The sequence below is a fragment of the Pseudorasbora parva genome, chromosome 12 (genome assembly GCF_024679245.1).
Source record: "Pseudorasbora parva isolate DD20220531a chromosome 12, ASM2467924v1, whole genome shotgun sequence".
Classification (NCBI taxonomy): domain Eukaryota; kingdom Metazoa; phylum Chordata; class Actinopteri; order Cypriniformes; family Gobionidae; genus Pseudorasbora; species Pseudorasbora parva.
Genome location: NC_090183.1, coordinates 35,734,677 through 35,747,776, shown reverse-complemented (window position 1 = coordinate 35,747,776; position 13,100 = coordinate 35,734,677). Strand labels below are relative to the sequence as shown.

At 37.4% G+C, this 13,100-nt stretch overlaps 2 protein-coding genes across 4 annotated transcripts in view; both read left to right on the top strand.

Moving 5' to 3' along the window:
- Positions 1-62: 62 nt before the first annotated feature.
- chchd4b (coiled-coil-helix-coiled-coil-helix domain containing 4b) lies at positions 63-1,814 on the top strand. The gene is made up of 3 exons (XM_067458476.1): positions 63-308; positions 862-960; positions 1,099-1,814. Exons 1-3 carry the CDS (start codon positions 275-277, stop codon positions 1,422-1,424), a joined length of 459 nt encoding a protein of 152 aa, XP_067314577.1. The 5' UTR covers positions 63-274; the 3' UTR covers positions 1,425-1,814.
- A 1,877-nt stretch (positions 1,815-3,691) lies between these two features.
- uroc1 (urocanate hydratase 1) overlaps positions 3,692-13,100 on the top strand; it is a 10,918-nt gene continuing 1,509 nt past the window's right edge. The window contains exons 1-17 of one of the 3 annotated variants that reach the window (XM_067460051.1): positions 3,692-3,778; positions 3,860-3,990; positions 4,921-5,051; positions 5,190-5,283; positions 5,443-5,502; positions 6,480-6,608; positions 6,705-6,766; positions 7,614-7,680; positions 7,767-7,910; positions 8,497-8,585; positions 8,665-8,727; positions 8,816-8,995; positions 9,080-9,177; positions 10,713-10,785; positions 10,864-11,053; positions 11,474-11,572; positions 11,672-11,771. In XM_067460051.1, coding sequence (XP_067316152.1) covers positions 3,865-3,990; positions 4,921-5,051; positions 5,190-5,283; positions 5,443-5,502; positions 6,480-6,608; positions 6,705-6,766; positions 7,614-7,680; positions 7,767-7,910; positions 8,497-8,585; positions 8,665-8,727; positions 8,816-8,995; positions 9,080-9,177; positions 10,713-10,785; positions 10,864-11,053; positions 11,474-11,572; positions 11,672-11,771 — 1,705 coding nt within the window. In that variant the 5' untranslated portion in view covers positions 3,692-3,778; positions 3,860-3,864. Of the gene's footprint in view, positions 3,779-3,859; positions 3,991-4,920; positions 5,052-5,174; positions 5,284-5,442; positions 5,503-6,479; positions 6,609-6,704; positions 6,767-7,613; positions 7,681-7,766; positions 7,911-8,496; positions 8,586-8,664; positions 8,732-8,815; positions 8,996-9,079; positions 9,178-10,712; positions 10,786-10,863; positions 11,054-11,473; positions 11,573-11,671; positions 11,772-13,100 lie in introns of those variants that run through there. The other 2 variants (XM_067460053.1, XM_067460054.1) reach the window with 2 other exon arrangements.

Below are 13,100 nucleotides of genomic sequence, written 5' to 3'. Positions count from 1 at the left end.
GCATTCTGAAAGGCAAAAATGTTGGGCCCTCGTCTACCATTTATGACGTAATTACATTTGATTTGATGACCTGGGTTTGTCGAAAAGCGGCATGTGGGAAGGATTGACACTGACAGGAGGACGGATAGATCAAATTCCCTTTCAATCCTTTCGGCTAGATAGCGGTTTATCATTTCTAGTCTATCGGATACATTGATAACAAAGCGCCGTAATATCTGCGCAAGCACTTAATTATTGGTATTTCTGCAAAATTTCCTTTAATACTTAGGCCTATATGATAAAAGAAATGACTGCAATCAACGGAGAAGGTAATACAGAGTAAAATCCTGAAAAATGTTTTTTTCTGTTTTCTCATTGAGTTCCAGTAATATTAATGAAACATGAATGCAGCCATAAGACGAGACTGACAGCGATGGTCTAACGTTACTTTGACGTGCGATTATTTTCTCTTCACCTCACTGATGCCACAATTAAAAATACATTTTATTATTTTTATTTCTAGTATTTTAGTTGAAGAATCAAGGACTGTACTCCTAGTCAATATAACAACAAAAAAAAAAAATGACGAAGTAAGGCATATTCTAGGAAAAACATCTCACAACACATTGTTCACACTAAAATAAATCTATCATTAATGTTTTTAGACAGAGATAACGTTAATATTGAACAGTGTTACTTACATGTATGAAAATTTAGTGTGATGGGGAAGTCACCAAGTATACATCTGACTGTTGACCTTGGAAGTATACCACAACTTTTTAATTTCCAAAAAGAAGAAAAAATAATAATTATTATTAAACATATATTGTTTATCACTTATTTATTTACTAACTATTCATTTTCTTTATTAACTATTTACAGGGAAGGACAAAGTCATATTTGTTACAAAGGAAGAGCATGGAATTCCTAGCACTGTGAAACTGGTTGAGGAGGATCCAAATGAAGACAATGAAGAAAAAGGTAAGTGAGAAGGCGGGAAGACATTTAGTTAATATGCAAATTATATTTGATAGAAGTAAATAATTCCTTCTTGAAATTCAGTTTAAAACTGTACAACTTTGTAACTTTAGATTTACCTCACTATCTATGTGAATCCAGGTCTCATCTTGCCGAGTGGTGAGATAAATTGGGATTGCCCGTGTTTAGGGGGGATGGCAAGTGGAGTATGTGGAGAGCAGTTTAAGACAGCATTCACCTGCTTCCACTTAAGTCAAGAAGATGTGAAGGGATCAGACTGTCTGGAGCCGTTCAGAAGCATGCAGGAGTGTTTTGGTCAACATCCTGAACTGTTCCCTCAGGAAGATGATGTTCAAACTGCAAATCCTGAACCAGAGTCAGAGCAAAAAGATTCCCCTTCTATCTCTGACTTCAGCACAAGTGGAGAGTCTGACCTTCTGCATTCACAGTTGCCCATAGCTACTTAAAAAAACAAACTCCATCTATATTCCGCATATTATTATTATTATTTTTATTTTTTTGAAGACGACATTAAAAGGGAGACAAGGGCGGTGTTTACGTACATGTAGAAAGTAACATATGGACAATATATTTTTCAAAATTCTTTATGATCAGGTTAAATGATATCCTGTTATTTTAAAAAAGAAAAGAAAAAAGAGATGTCCAGAAAAATATAGCATATAAAGGTTGTTTTGAAAAACTTTGTGTGTTCTGGGAAATATCATCCTCATATTTATAAACCAATTTTGGTTTGAAATCTGTGAAGAATCTTTTTCTTTAAACTGTATTTTAATGTTTATGTTCTATTCCAATAAACATCTTAATCCAAGTGTAACTTTGTTACATATTGACACATATTACATGTGATGTGTGATTTTTTTTAAATCTACTTAGACAGTGTGTCAAACATGGGGGTTTGTGTGTAAAATCATATTTTGGTTAAAGATTATAGATGCATCAATTATATTTTGCCCATTTAAGAATATGTAACTGCTTCTTTAGTCAAATGGTATCAAAGTAATATGAAGAAAAGTTAATGAATCAACATTAATAGTGGATCCAAAAGTTTGGGATTACATGAAAATATGGGACTCTGAACATAATGCCTAACATCTTTTGTGTTCCACATTAGTAAGGAGGGCTATAAAGGTTTGGAATGACATGAAGGTGAGTACATGATATCATTATCTTTTTTGGGTGAACTAACCCTAAAGGGTTCTAGCAAATTCTGTCTGGCAAGTCTCTGCTGACATACACTCACCTAAAGGATTATTAGGAACACCTGTTCAATTTCTCATTAATGCAATGTTCTAATCAATCACATGGCAGTTGCTTCAATGAATTTTGGGGTGTGGTCCTGGTCAAGACAATCTCCTGAACTCCAAACTGAATGTCAGAATGGGAAAGAACGGTGATTTAAGCAATTTTGAGCATGGCATGGTTTTTGGTGCCAGACAGGCCGATCTGAGTATTTCACAATCTGCTCAGTTACTGGGATTTTCACACCAACAACCATTTCTAGGGTTTACAAAGAATGGTGTGAAAAAGGAAAACATCCAGTATGCTGCAGTCCTGGGGGCGAAAATGCCTTGTTGATGCTAGAGGTCAGAGGAGAATGGATTCAAGCTGATAGAAGAGCAACTTTGACTGAAATAACCTCTCGTTACAACCAAGGTTTGCAGCAAAGCATTTGTGAAGCCACAACATGCACAACCTTGAGGTGGATGGGCCACAACAGCAGAAGACCCCACCAGGTACCACTCATCTCCACTGCAAATAGGAAAAAGAGGCTACAATTTGCACGAGCTCACCAAAATTGGACAGTTAAAGACTGGATAAATGTTGCCTGGTCTGATGAGTCTCAATTTCTGTTGAGACATTCAGATGGTAGAGTCAGAATTTGGTGTAAACAGAATGAGAACATGGATCCGTCATGTCTTGTTACCACTGTGCAGGCTGTTGGTGATGGTGGTGTAATGATGTGGGGGATGTTTTCTTGGCACACTTCAGGCTCCTTAGTGTCAATTGGGCATTGTTTAAATGCCACGGCCTACCTGAGCATTGTTTCTGACCATGTCCATCCCTTCATGACCACCATGTACCCATCCTCTGATGGCTACTTCCAGCAGGATAATGCACCATGTCACAAAGCTTGAATCATTTCATATTGGTTTCTTGATGAGAATGAGTTAACTTTACTAAAATGGCCCTCACAGTCACCAGATGTCAGCCCAATAGAGCATCTTTGGGATGTGGTGGAACAGGAGCTTCCTGTCCTGGATGTGCATCCCACAAATCTCCATCAACTGCAAGATGCTATCCTATCAATATGGGCCAACATTTCTAAAGAATGCTTTCAGCACATTGTTGAATCAATGCCACCTAGAATTAAGGCAGTTCTGAAGGCGAAAGGGGGTCAAACACAGTTTTAGTATGGTGTTCCTAATAATCCTTTAGGTGAGTGTATATATATTTGCAAAGATTTCTGACTTCTGAAATAAATATATATATATATATATATGATATCTGCATTGAACATGTTGAAAGAATTTACATAAGTCAATCATCCAAGGTCAGTAAAATGAAATCTGTCATGTTTCTGAGCTTGGGTTTGTTTTTTGGGAGAGTTCCACATCATGTCTGGCTTGTTCAATGATTACCTGAAAGAGATCCAAAGTTTCTTATTGGATAGTACAAGATAGAAAACCAAGTAAACTGGCCAATAGGGTGATGGGGAGGAGGTTAGAGGGTCATCAGGGCAGTGTTCATATGAACCTCTGTAATTCTCCCTAAACAATTCAGACGGATCCAGTGAGAACGTGTAAGTATAAGTCTCAGCTCACAGGTAAATCTTTTAAATGTGTTTCTGCTGTTTTCATTTTTATCTCCTCTCTGAATGTAGGAGCGATGTCCAGTCTAAAGGAGATCTGTACGGGACTGCCTCTCGATCCTCTTCCCCCAAACCGTGGGAGAGACCCCAATATACCTCATGCACCTGTCCGAACTCCAAATCTCAACCCAGCTGAAGAACGGGTGGGTCAACATATCTCTCACATATGCTCGGTTATGTGGTTATTCGTTATATTCTTAAATATATAATAAATAAATAAATAATGTGCAGAATGTCTGCTTTCTTGCATACAATGAAAGTAAATGGGGACCAACAAGGACAAAAATCATAAAGCATCATAAAAGTAAAGTGCATAATGACTTGTCCTGTGCTGTAATTCAAGTCTTCAGAAGATAACTTTGTGTTGGGAACAGACTTTTAAAGTTGTGATTCAGTGAAAAATCTGCCTTAACAGCTTTGTTCTTGATACAATTTTAAACAAAATTATTGTTTTGCTGACAAATCACATAGCAGATTTTTAGTTGTGCACTCAAAAGCACGGCTATTAACAACCTCCCCAAAAATGGATAAAAAATATAATATTGTAATATACAGTATAAGGTTTGTTTTTTAATAACTCAGTATAAGTCTTTTATTTAGTAAGCACAAAACATTGTTAAAAAAAATATGTAAAGAATTCAGAAAACATTTTACAGTTAGCAAAAATATTAAAAAGCACAACTGTTTTCAACATAAGAAATTTTTTGAGCACCAAATTAGCACATGCAAATATTGGAGTTAATTACATTTTACAATTTATTAAAATATTTTTATTTTTATTACATTTTTAACAATTGCTGAAATGTTGATGAATTTAAAAAAATGGGATGTTTTAAATACTTTAGGTCTACTCAGTGGTCAGCGACAGTAAAAAAGTCTTTCCACACTGTGAGTCCTGTCAATCATTAAAGATAAGGCTCTGAATTCTGAACAGAGAAAGGGAAGAATGCTCAGTACAAGAGGGGGTGAGGGACAGAGACCAAAACATTTTGTAAACTGATTGCATCATGATCACTCATTCTCTCTCTTCAGTTAATCTTTACTGGACCTGTTCTGTGTCTCTGTCCCTCTAGCTGGCTTTGAGGAATGCTTTGAGATATTTTCCTCCTAATCTGCATGCGACTCTGGCTGCAGAGTTCGCGCAGGAGCTCAGGCAGTACGGACACATATACATGTACCGCTTCTGTCCTGCACTGCGGATGAGGTACAACATAAGCAACTGCACAGCATATTTATATTTAGACAACTGTATTAATTTGGTGTGTCTTGACATAGTCAATATGACTATGACTATAATATGACTATGGCAGTTCACACCACATCCATGACATGTGTGTTATAGAGCCTATCCTATTGATCAGTACCCATGCAGAACAAGACAAGCTGCTTCCATCATGCTTATGATTATGAACAATCTGGACCCCGCTGTAGCACAGGTACATTTCATCACATTTTGTATGATGTTTTGATGTAATATATAATAGTCAAGAAATTGCTGCAGCAAGGGGTTCTGTTCTTTAAGGGTGACTTCAAGATAATATTTGATGGTACAGTGATCTCCAGAATTGCATTAAACTCTCATTTAATACTCTCAGTTCCCTCAAGAGCTTGTAACATATGGAGGAAACGGGCAGGTGTTCAGCAACTGGGCACAGGTAAAGTTATATATATTTTTATATTCCAGTTACATCCTTTTGTGTTATAAATAAAATATATCAAATTGAGGTAATTGTTATTATTTAAGTGGATGTAACATTTGTTTTTAAGTCTTGTACTTATCCATCCACACGGATGTGACGAGTGACATCACGTCTCCGTTTCTCCTGTTTATTCAGGACTTTTAATCTGTCTTCACGTCGCATGTAGCACATATACATTATACACTTGTGGCACATTATTGTTGATATGAAGTAAATACTTTTAGTTTCTTTTAACCCATTAAATGCTTCCCTTTTTGAGAATAGACTTGAAAATGCACTATCCAAACTTAAATAGCTGTAATTAAAGAATGCTTGAATGTTTGGTCTTGTTTTCAAAGACGCTCATCAGATTATGGCTGAAGTGAAAGCTCTACAAATTAAAGTATGAAAAAGTTATCAAAGTTTAAATTCACTATAAAGGAAATGTACTTTACTTAATATGCTTATTCTATATAAAATATATATTTTACAAAATAATAGATTTCTGTTCAAATAGACTCAGACCTTTCTGACAATATTTTTGTCAATATTAGAAAAGGTTTTGGTTATAAAGTTGTTAAAATAATTTTTTTAATTAAACATGACACTGCCCACTACAGGAGGAGGCCCTATTTTAGAGTGTTGTTTCCATGGTAACGCAATGTCCAATTTCAAAACTGTTTTACAGGATGAGTTTGACTTTTGAATTACACCTAATTTATGATGATTATTAAAATGTGATATGAGAAAAAGGCGATAAACAAAAAAAGAGCGCCAAGCGTCCTGCCAGAGGTATGGTGACAGTTAAGGGTTAAACGGAGAACCAAGTGAAAGTGTTGGGCTCAGCAATTCAATTGGCCATTTATGTCCTGTGTGTGTGTGTGTGTGTGTGTGTGTGTGTGTGTGTGTGTGTGTGTGTGTGTGTGTGTGTGTGTGTGTGTGTGTGTGTGTAGTTCTGGCTGGCATTTCACTATCTGAGCACCATGACTGAAGAGCAGACCCTTGTGATGTACAGTGGTCATCCATTGGGTCTCTTTCCCAGCCTCCCCTCTTCTCCACGATGTGTTATCACGAATGGCATGGTAAGATACACACAGGCCATTCTGCATTGAGTATGGGATATAAGTAAGAGAATGAAAATAGCTGTTTCCTCTTTTTTTCTGTGTGTGTGGTTTCAGGTTATTCCAAACTATTCTTCCAGAGAGGAATATGAGAAGATGTTTGCTATGGGCATTACCATGTGAGATTTCACCAACTCCTAATAACAATCTAACTAGGCCTACCTAATAATATAACTATCTAATCTAAATGTTCTTTTAGAAAATGTGCATATGTACATAACAATTCAAAAGTTTGGGGTCCATAAGATTTTTGTCTTTTATGTTCACCAATGCTGCATTTATTTGATCAAAAAGTAAAACGGCAATAGCTTTGATATTTGTGAAAGTTGTTTAAGTGCTAAATCCCTGTAAATAAACTGTTTGGAAGTTATAAGCAAAAATATATATATATATATATTTATTTATTTTTTGCTAAATATTTTCGTATCTCCGGACTAGTAGGTGGCGCTGCACCGAGATGTAGCATGAAGCCTCAGGTCATGCTTGTGATGACGTACCAAGTTTGGTCAAAATACGAAGAAGCGTTGTGTAGATACAGCCTTATGTCTATTTTTGCAAGCGCAACATAAAATTTGTTTGCAAGTTATTCAAAATCACTTTGATGAATCTCCTTGGATTCCATAATTTTTTTTACAAATCTAATAAACCACCTAGGAGGAGAAAAAAAAAAAGGTTATCGGCAGGTATTTTTGGCGAGAAAATCGGCACTACAAACTTCAAACACAATCGTCTTGAGCCATGGAATCGGGAAAGTTGTTTCTTGCCCTTGCGGTTCAAAAGTTATTAGCACAACCGTGTAAGTACTACTTTGGACAGTTGGTGGTGCCAGAGGGATTGAGTTAGAGACTCCAAATTTGCTATGGTGACAATTTAGACTGTCCTCTATCTGTAAGCCAACATTATAGAACTGGGTGATATACTGTGCATTGTGTAGTAGTGTGTATGTTTCTTTGTGTGTATGGTCAGGTATGGACAGATGACAGCTGGAAGTTACTGTTATATTGGCCCTCAGGGTATCGTTCATGGCACCATGGTAAGAAGAACATACAGAGCTAATGCAAATTTTCTGTCCAAAACTTACAAAAATGATCTACAAGAATATCCACTCTGCTTATTTAGTTGACAGTGCTCAATGCAGGTCGAAGATACTTGGGCTCAGGTGACCTGAGTGGTCGTGTGTATGTGACATCTGGTCTGGGTGGCATGAGCGGAGCACAAGCAAAGGCAGCGGTCATTGCTGGCTGTGTTGGGGTCATTGCCGAGGTTAGATGATGGATGAAAATGATGCTTACTCTTACCTAACTATCTCAATGAATACTTCAAGCCAATCATTACATCCAGTTTCTAAATAAAAGCAAATTTCCTCAATCAATGTGTTACAGCTCAGATTCAATCAAAGAGAAAACATTCTAATGTCAAGGGTCCAGTCCACCCAAAAATGTAACTTCTCTCATCATTTACTAATTCTGATGCCATTTCAAACATGTTTGCAACCACCCACCGCTCCCACCTCCCTTTTGAAGTACATAGAGAAGCTACGGTGGCCGACACAGGATAAAGATGTCGTCGTCTGAGACAGCAAAGAGTAGCTAGCGCTCTGTAGGGCAGTTTATCCATTTAGGACATGACACCGCAAAATGGGACTTCAATGTAAGGGGAGCTGTGGTGAATGTAGATAGAAATGACTCATTCTAAGGTAATAAAAACATAACAGTTCATTAAGTAAAGTCTTTAAACACCACTGCAAACATAGTTATGTATATTATATTGCATTTCTGTCAATAGATCCTATATTGTAATATTATACACTGCACCTTTAAGTCAAACACTATCAAACTGACCTCTGTAGGTTGATGAAGCTCCCCTGAAGAAAAGGCATGAGCAGGGCTGGCTGATGGAGGTCACTAGTGATTTGAGCCACTGCATACAACGCATCAGGTACAGTATGCAAGAAAACATACAGAAATACATTCAGACATACAGACAGATTATAAAGTTCTAATACTTAATCTTATAGGGAGGCCAGAAAAGCAAAAACGGCCTTGAGTTTAGGCTACCATGGCAACATTGTGGATCTCTGGCAAGTTCTCTGTACTTCATAATCTATTTGCTATTGTTTGAATGTATTTCTTTTTTTTTTAGTAACTTATAAGTGCAATATGTTTCAGGGAGTACCTCTACCAGGAGTATAAGAAGACAGGAGAGTTGTTGGTTGATTTGGGTTCTGATCAGACCTCACTTCACAATCCATTCAGTGGAGGATATTACCCAGTGCAACTCACCATCAAACAAGCCAATCAGCTCATGAACGCTGACCCACAGCGCTTCAAAACCCTAGTACATGAAAGGTACACACAAAATACAGCTATCTTAATGCCACAAATAATGAAAAGTAATTTAACACTATATAATATTAAAACTCCTGTGTGTAGTCTTTGCAGGCAGGTGGATGCCATCAATAATTTGTCAGATGCAGGGATGTTCTTCTGGGACTATGGCAATGCTTTTCTCTTAGAGGCCCAGAGAGCAGGCAAGTAAAGAGTCATTATCACAAAATAAAGCGTGACACAGCGATCAAGTATTACTCTGACAGGGCTTATTTTGAGATAAAACCACCAGACTGTACATTATCCAAAAATACTTATAAAATAAATAAAAGAATGAGCATTAAATAGCTATTGTTTTATTCAGTGAGAAGAAAGAGACCACAAGGTGTTTTGACAGATGTATAACTACAGTATCGGTTAAAAGTTTGGAAACATTACCATTTATGTTTTTGAAAGAAGTCTCATCAAGCCTGCATTTATTTATTTTTATAAACAGCATTTATTCAAAATAGAAATCTTTTCTAACAATATAAAGCTTCTTTAGTAACACTCTTTATCAATTTAACACATCATTGCTTAATAGAAGTATTAATTTTTTTTTTTTAATTACTGACCCCAAACTTTTAAACGGTACTGTATATTGTTATAAACCAAGATATTTATTTTAAATAAATGCAGTACTTTTTTTTCACTTTTTATTCAACAAAGAATCCTAAAAAAAACATAACAGTACAAAGCCCAAAACGATTTCCAACATTGATAATAAATCAGCATATTAAAATGATTTCTAGAGGATCATGTGACACTGAAGACTGATTGCCAGATGACAATTCAGCTTTGCGTCACAGATATAAATAATATTTTAAATTATATTAAAATAGAAAGCCATTATTTTAAATTGTAATAACATTTTTCTGTCAAATAAATGCAAGCTTGATGAGCATAAGAGACAAAAACATTAAAAAAGTAGTTTCTAAACTCTTGTCCAGTACTGTATATATATGTAGCAAAAGTAAAAATCGATTACAATTTAAAGCTACACTGTAACTTTTTTTGCTCTTAGCTTTTTCAAAAATATATGTGCTCATTAATGTATATTTACTTCTTTCAAGTAATAAAGTATTCTCGTAAGTTTATAATATGCCATTGAAAATACATACGGGTGAGGGGTTTGAATGCCGGTCGCCATGTGGCCCCTCCATCTTGAAAGTACATTAGCCAAAGAGGGACATACCCATAATTTCAAGCTTCGACTTTCGCGTTTTAACACTCGATGGCACCGTGTCGAATGTGAAGAGGGGGATTGCCATGTTAATCTTGGACTTAATCGGCCACCGTAGGAGTTGAATTGATCAGAATTGAGAGGATCAGAAACTAATATTCACTGGATGGTCATATACCTTTTCACCGCTAGATGGGGGAAAATATCACAGTGTAGCTTTAATTATCATAATACAAAGATATTTGACCTCAAAATGCCAAGATTAGCCAGTCAGAATCAAGTATGCCACAGTGTAATAAGACTAGCATCAAAGTATAACTAATAATAGTGTTCAGTTACTCTGGTGTCCTTGTTACAGACGTGCATTATACATTTTAAGTTACATTTAATTCACTATATGTACTTACAAGGTGCATGTAATTATGCATACTTTATAGTTATTCCTATAGTAACTACATGTAACGTATCAAGGACATTGTAAAATAGTGTTATTCAGTGTTCTTCTGTCTCTTCAAGGTGCGGAGGTAGAGATGAAAGGGGGAGGGGCTACTGAGTTTAAATATCCCTCGTATGTCCAACACATAATGGGGTAAGTGACCATCCACAAGCCAACATGCAGAAGTACACTCGCTCATAGACTAGTTTTAATCTGGGCCCTTTTCTGTAGGGATATCTTTTCACTGGGTTTTGGGCCATTTCGTTGGGTCTGTACCTCTGGTGACCCTGCTGACCTGGCTGAGACTGATGCAATCGCTACTACTGTACTAGAACAGATAAGTTCCACAGTAACTGAACGTGTCCGACAGCAATACAGTGACAACATCCACTGGATCCGTGAAGCTGGGAAACATAAGATGGTATGGCTCAAACTCTCACAGACACCATTTATGTAAAGTTTACGTTCATTTATTTGCCCATCTATTTTAAATGTATACTGCCAGCTAGTGGTGTGGATGCAGCATAACACAAAAGCAAACATTTCCTAATGCCATAGTAGAACTATGCTATTCAGCCAAAAAAGTATTTATAATAGGCGGGTTACACGCAAGTATTATTCAACTGGCCATGTGATCTCAACATGTCAGGCCACCATGAAGCAGATTATTATAGTAAACTAAAACCTTAAAATACCACTGCCATGAGGTGACCTGCTTCATGTAAAATAAAACCATGTTTATTGGGATACTATTATGATTTTAAGCATGTTTTAAAAGTATTAAGTGCTAATTTGTGTTCAGTTAGCAATTTGTGCTTTATCTGCTCTATTTTGTGTTTAGGTTGTGGGTTCACAGGCCCGTATTCTTTATTCAGACCAGAGAGGAAGAGTATCCATCGCCTTGGCAATAAACCAAGCCATTTCTAAGGGCAAAGTCTCGGTAAAGCTATTTGTGTATAAGTGTGCAGTGCATTCTACCGAACTAATTTAACTATGGTTATATATAGTATAACCATAGTTAATGGTTCCCTCCCCCCAGGCTCCAGTAGTCATCAGTAGAGACCACCATGATGTCAGTGGAACAGACAGCCCCTTCAGGGAGACCTCTAATGTTTATGATGGCTCTGCCTTCTGTGCAGGTACACAAAGACACATCTATATACAAGTGAACTCTTACTTTCTAATCTTACTTTCTTAACTATACTAAGTAAGGGATACCAAAGTTTTGGAACACCTGCCTTTACATGCACATGAACTTTAATCCATAGGTTTTAATATGGAATTGGCCCACCCTTTGCAGCTATAATAGCTTCAACTCTTCTGAGAAGACTTTCCACAAGGTTTAGGAGTGTGTTTAAGAGTTGGGAATTTTTGACCATTCTTCTAGAACAGGGGTCCTGAGTCTCGGTCCTGGAAGGCCACTGTCCTGCAGAGTTTAGCTTCAACCCCAATCAAACACACCTGAACCAGCTAATCAATGTCTTACTACTACTAGGGCCTATAAAGGCATTGATTGGCTGTTTCAGGTGTGTTTGATTGGGGTTGGAGCTAAACTCTGCAGGACATTGGCCTTCCAGGACCGAGTTTGGGGACCCCTGTTCTAGAAGCACATTTGTGAGGTCAGGCACTGATGTTGGATGAGAAGGCCTGGCTCGCAGTCTCTGCTCTAATTAATCCCAAAGGTGTTCTATTGGGTTGAAGCCAGGACTCTGAGCAGGCCAGTCAAGTTCCTCCACACCAAACTTGCTCATTCATGTCTTTATGGACCTTGCTTTGTGCACTGGTGCACAGTCATGTTGGAACAGGAAGGAGCCATCCCCAAACTGTTCCCACAAAGTTGGGAGCATGAAATTGTCATAAATGTCTTGGTATGCTGAAGCATTAAGAGTTCCTTTCACTGGACCTAAAGAGCCAAGCGCAACCCCTATAAAACAACAACCCACACCATAATCTCACCTCCACCAAACTTTACACTTGGCAAAATGCCGTCAGGCAAGTACCGCTCTCCTGGCAACCACCAAACCCATACTCGTCCTTTGGATTGCCAGACAGAGAAATATGATTGATTCGTCACTCCAGCGAACATGTGTCCAATGCTCTAGAGTCCAGTGGAGGCATACTTTACACCACTGCATGGTGATTGGTGATGTAATGCTTTATTGGATATGCAGTTGCTCAGCCATGGAAACCAATTCAATGAAGCTCTCTTTGCACGTCCTTGAGCTAATCGAAGTTCGGAGGTCTGTAGATATTGAATCTGCAGAAAGTTGGCGACTTCTGTGTGCCTCACCATGAGCCGACCCCGGTTCTGAATTTTATTTAATTTAATTTTTTACATGGCCTACCACTGTGCCTGAGTAACTGTTATTCCCAATTTCTTCCAATATGTTACAATACCACCAACAGTCGACTGTGGAGTATTTAGTAGTGAGGAAATGTCATGTATGGACTTACTGCACAGGTCTCAA

Bases quoted from the DNA above. Each gene is read 5' to 3' on its own strand.
- chchd4b (XM_067458476.1), top strand. From the start codon at position 275: ATGATAAAAGAAATGACTGCAATCAACGGAGAAG. The intron at 309-861 runs GTAATACAGAGT...AACTATTTACAG, and splicing joins GACTGCAATCAACGGAGAAG to GGAAGGACAAAGTCATATTT. The intron at 961-1,098 runs GTAAGTGAGAAG...ATGTGAATCCAG, and splicing joins TGAAGACAATGAAGAAAAAG to GTCTCATCTTGCCGAGTGGT.